This window comes from Chiroxiphia lanceolata, chromosome 5 (genome assembly GCF_009829145.1).
Source record: "Chiroxiphia lanceolata isolate bChiLan1 chromosome 5, bChiLan1.pri, whole genome shotgun sequence".
In the NCBI taxonomy this organism is placed as follows: Eukaryota; Metazoa; Chordata; class Aves; order Passeriformes; family Pipridae; genus Chiroxiphia; species Chiroxiphia lanceolata.
In genome coordinates, this window is record NC_045641.1 from 32,728,446 (window position 1) to 32,733,038 (window position 4,593).

Consider the following 4,593-nt stretch of genomic DNA (forward strand, 5'->3'; position numbering starts at 1 on the left):
CTTTAGTAGGCTGGGATCAAGCTGCCACACAGCTGTGTGGAGGACAGATTTCAGAGATCTAACTTCTATGAATCCCTAAGAATCCCCATCTTATGAAATCTGGTTTGAATAACAAGAATCATAATTCTTCCTGTGGTCAGGTTTTGTGGTTTTTTTGTTTGTGTGCTTTTATTTATTACCATCTCTGTTACATATATTTCTAGGTCTTAGTTTTCCTATACAAGATGTGCATCTTTTTTTATGTGGTAAGTTCTTAGAGTAATGGAGTTCTTTAATTTATTTTTTTATTTTCAGTCTTAAAATACAATCAGTGTCACATATGCAGAAACTGAATGAACATGACTGGATCAAAACATGACTCACTGCATTAATAGCATGCTTCTGGGCATTACAGCAGTATCTTGGAAATTTAAATGAATTCAATCAACCCTACCAAAAGTCAAAATAGATTTTCAGTCTAAACTGTGTTACTGTGATACTCCACTGTTACAAGAGTCTTAAAGACAGATTAAAAATGAGAAATTTGAAAACTGCTTTTCCATGTTTTATCAACAAACCTACAGTAGTCTCTATGAAAACTGTTATGCCCTACCTTGTGTGTACAAAAACCAAACTTTGCCAAATTTGACTGCAACATTCCAGATTCATACTGGTATAACACGAGAACAGTATTTTACTCTTTAAGGAGCCCTAATAGGGCAGATGTTCTTATTTCAGAATAATATATTGCAGGAAAGTTATCATACTCATTGTTTTTTATACTTACAGATGATGATTTTTGATTAGTTCTGCTCTTTTTATTAGTTCGGCCTAAGATGCAGATAATTTTCCCCACAGCATCTCTCACAGGGCTGTGCTTTGCATTGGTAGCTAAAAAGGTGCTGATCACTGTCGGTATTGTGACAGTCAAGAAAGACACAAGCAGTCTAGTTCAGAGCAGAATACAGCTGGTCTGCTGGCTCCCTAGCCCCCTTGGATGAGGATGTCGACCTTGTAACTTTCAAGTGTATCCTTGAGATAAGGAAGTCATGTACACAACCCTGAAGAAGGAACAGTCTTGGCATAACAAAGTGATCCACAAGGAATATTTACCCCTTCCCGCTGTAATTTCCAAACCAAAGGATGTGCTTGTTTTATTATTACGTCTGTATCATGGTTTTTTTTAATCTCAGACAGAAATTCAAGTTGTCAGGTGAATTTTCCATTGAACAATCAGCGTCTCTCCAACATTCCTGGTGAAGTTCCAAACTTGGAAAACTTTGCTGCTGTTAATCACCAGGAAATTTGAGTGACATATGCCTCCACAGCCTTACATTGTCTATTAAACTAATTGTAAAAGTCATGTTGTCTTCCGTGGATGGAAAATGAGCTCCTGGATTGTGCTCTAAGGGTGTCAAAGTATCCCTTGACCCCCCCTTGCCTTCACTGCTCATTAAATGGTTGAATAACTCCAATTAATGCCACTAATAATTGATCACATGAACTTATTGTCACTAATATTTGCTCTAGGAACAGGAAGAGACCACTGCAAGAAACAACAAGCAATTGTCCTTCCCTTTGTCAAAGCTCAACAAAGGTGCTGGTGATTATTTTTCAGCATTATTAACCACATTATTTCATTAAAATTAAATAATCTGGGGAAACTGCAGGAAGATTAAATATGATTTAAAGGCTTTCTGGCCAAACAAATGTTACTCTTAACTTATTAATGATATTTTATCATATAACGGTGCTTTTTAAGGCTACACTTAATGTAGTCTTGAATTTATGTAATGTTATTTAATTTACAGAAATACTTTATGCTACAACATGTGGATAATTCCATGTGACAAAACAGCACAGAGACTGCAGCCATGTTCGGGGGGCTCGGCAGGTGCTTTGAGGAGGATCCCTTCTTCAGGGATCCCTTTGCTGCCCACCATGAGCACATGAGGCAGATGATGAGGAGTTCTCAGAGCCCTTCGGGAGGGAGAGCCGTTGCCGAGCCTGTCAGAGGTAGGGACAGAGCGGACAGAGCGCTGCAGTGGAGAGTGCACCCAGACTCCTGGCTGGCTCCTCGGGGGAACCGCAGGGATGCAGGTTTTGGGGATCCATTTTCTGCCATGGACAGGATGATGTCAAACATGAGGAACAGTATGCTGGAAGTGCACAGGAAATTTGATGACCTGTCCATGCACCCCAATGGACACACGTTCAGCTCCTCCTCCGTAATGACTTACTCCAAAGTGGAAGATGAACCTCCAAAGGTTTTCCAAGCCTCGGTCCAGATTCGCACAGCCCCCAGCCCCGGGAGGTTTTAAGGAGACAAGACAAGCACTTAAGGATTCTGAAAGTGGCCTGGAACAAATGGCCATTGGCCATCCAGGATTGGGCTCATGTCATCAAAAGCTCCAAGAACTTGCAAGACTTTGGATGAGAAGATGAACCAAGAATTCATCAACCTGGATGAAAATGAGTCCCGGGGCTTTGATGAGGAGTGGCAGAAGGAGGTCTTGAAGTTCAAGCCAGAACTAGAAGCTCCAAAATACAGAAGTATCAATTACAAGGAGAATGGATCAAGAAGAGAGAAGTTACTTGGAACTGGAGGTTCCAGAGTGCCCAAAGATTCCTTGGGGTCTCTCAGTGTGAAAGGAACACATGTCCCCCTCAACAAAAGCAGCAGGAAATAAGTGGCCCCATTCCCCTGAGATGGAGTTTGGTGGTCATGTCCGTACAATACGCAGGATACGTGACCAATCTCTGTTTGTGTTGTGTCTTTGCTCGCCCTGAATGTTCCTCAACCTTCAGCTCCTCAGTTTAAACCCTCTCCTTTCAGTGAACTAAAAACTCAACCACTTTCTGCCTGAAAGCACTTTATGGATTATCACAATTCTGTTTGAAAAGAATTGATTTGCAAAGTTTTTCTGGCTACAACTGCACCAGTCTCACACTTTATCAAGCCTGGCAGTGCAGCTACTTTTCCCCACTCTATAAGTTGCACAGAAAATAAATTCTCTTCAGTTTGTGTGGCTGAAATGATTTTTAGGTGATACTTAATAGGAATTCAAATACATTAGAGCCAACAGACTAGCTGCGAACCCCCACAGATAACACACCAGCGCTCTGACTACAGCTGAGCAGTGCTGGCACAGCATCAGCTCTGTCTCTCCAATACTCCCCCTCACCAGCGGGATGGGGCTGGTCCAAATCCTGGAGCAGACATAACCAGGACAGCTGACCCAAACTGACCAAAGGATATTCCATACTGTATGATGCCTTCTCAGGTATAAAAGCTAAGAGAAAGGAAGAAAATGGCAAGGGGAAAATGGGGGGAGCATTATTTACATTTACCTTCTGTAGCAACAACTACTTGTGCCAAAGCCCGGCTTCCAAACAGGTGGCAACATCGATTGCTGATGGGAAGTATAAAATAAATCTTTTGATTTTTTTTCCTTTGCTCGCATGCACATGACCCTCATTTTTGCTTTAGTAAGCTGCCTTTATCTTGATCTGCAAGGATTTTTTCCACCAACCAAAGCTTGATGACGTATAAAGTTCATGGGGTAGAAAGAGCTCCTCGCTCAGCATTTTGTTGGAGGGTAATGTACTCAGTATATAACAGTGCATCCCTTATTACTATGGATATATATCAGCAGTTTTTCATAGAGACTGAAGTAAGAGAATAATTAAATTGTTAATGTACACAAATACAAGTGTGTATAAATATTTAATGTTCATATTGATACATTAGTCAGTATAATGATGATGATATATTAATTATTGCTTTGACTTCTTTACTGACTGACTACTATTACTATGAAAAGTTTAATTGTTACAGATGATGGTCTCTTCTGTTTAATTCTGAATTCTTTCTTCCTTTCTCTGTCTTGCAATCAAGTGTTTTCATTTATTAAATGTATCTTACAAATAGGTTCAATCATCTCGTCAAATATATTCCCAGTTTAAACTCAGCACAGCAAAGCACTGTGCATACATGATCAGCAGTATTCCTCACCATTTAGTATGTAAGTGGATACAGCTATCATATTCATACGATCCACAGTCAACGACTTTGACTATGCAAGCAATGCTAAATTAAATAATTTATATTTCAGTTTTCTGGAATACAGAGAAAAAGATGGAAAAACTTAATATCTGGAGGATAATAGGAGCAGATATCTGATAGAATGCTTCTTCTATAAATAACTAAAGACACCATATGGAATGACAAAAATTCGGGCTGTTCTTCTTTGCTTCACCTTATATTGGAGAATTATGTTATTTACAGAGATGAGGTATTTGCACTTATTTTTATTATATAATCTATCTTTCATATATTCATGTTTCAGTGTAAATTAGACTAACTAGATAGCTCCCCTGGGATATACTGGTCGTCAGAAACTAGTCATCTACAAACTCCAATGGACAACGCATTGAGCTCTTTGTGGTAGAAAATTGTATGCTGTGACACTTCTCCTGTGCATTTCATATGCTTTCTCAGTCACTCTGTTAGCACAGAGAAGCTAACTTTATCGTAAGTTTTTATTTGGTTTTTAGCTCCCTTTCCTTTAAATTCAGAAGAGACTGGACTTTCTGCTGGTCTGAGAGTGGTAG

At 39.6% G+C, this 4,593-nt stretch overlaps 1 protein-coding gene across 1 annotated transcript; it reads left to right on the top strand.

Moving 5' to 3' along the window:
* The first annotated feature begins 461 nt into the window (after nucleotides 1-461).
* LOC116787044 (myeloid leukemia factor 1-like) lies at nucleotides 462-2,686 on the top strand. Its single transcript, XM_032688279.1, is given in 5 exon segments — nucleotides 462-472; nucleotides 1,843-2,276; nucleotides 2,278-2,360; nucleotides 2,362-2,401; nucleotides 2,403-2,686. Coding segments are annotated over 4 exon segments (813 nt in total). The 5' UTR covers nucleotides 462-472; nucleotides 1,843-1,853; the 3' UTR covers nucleotides 2,670-2,686.
* Nucleotides 2,687-4,593: the final 1,907 nt, after the last annotated feature.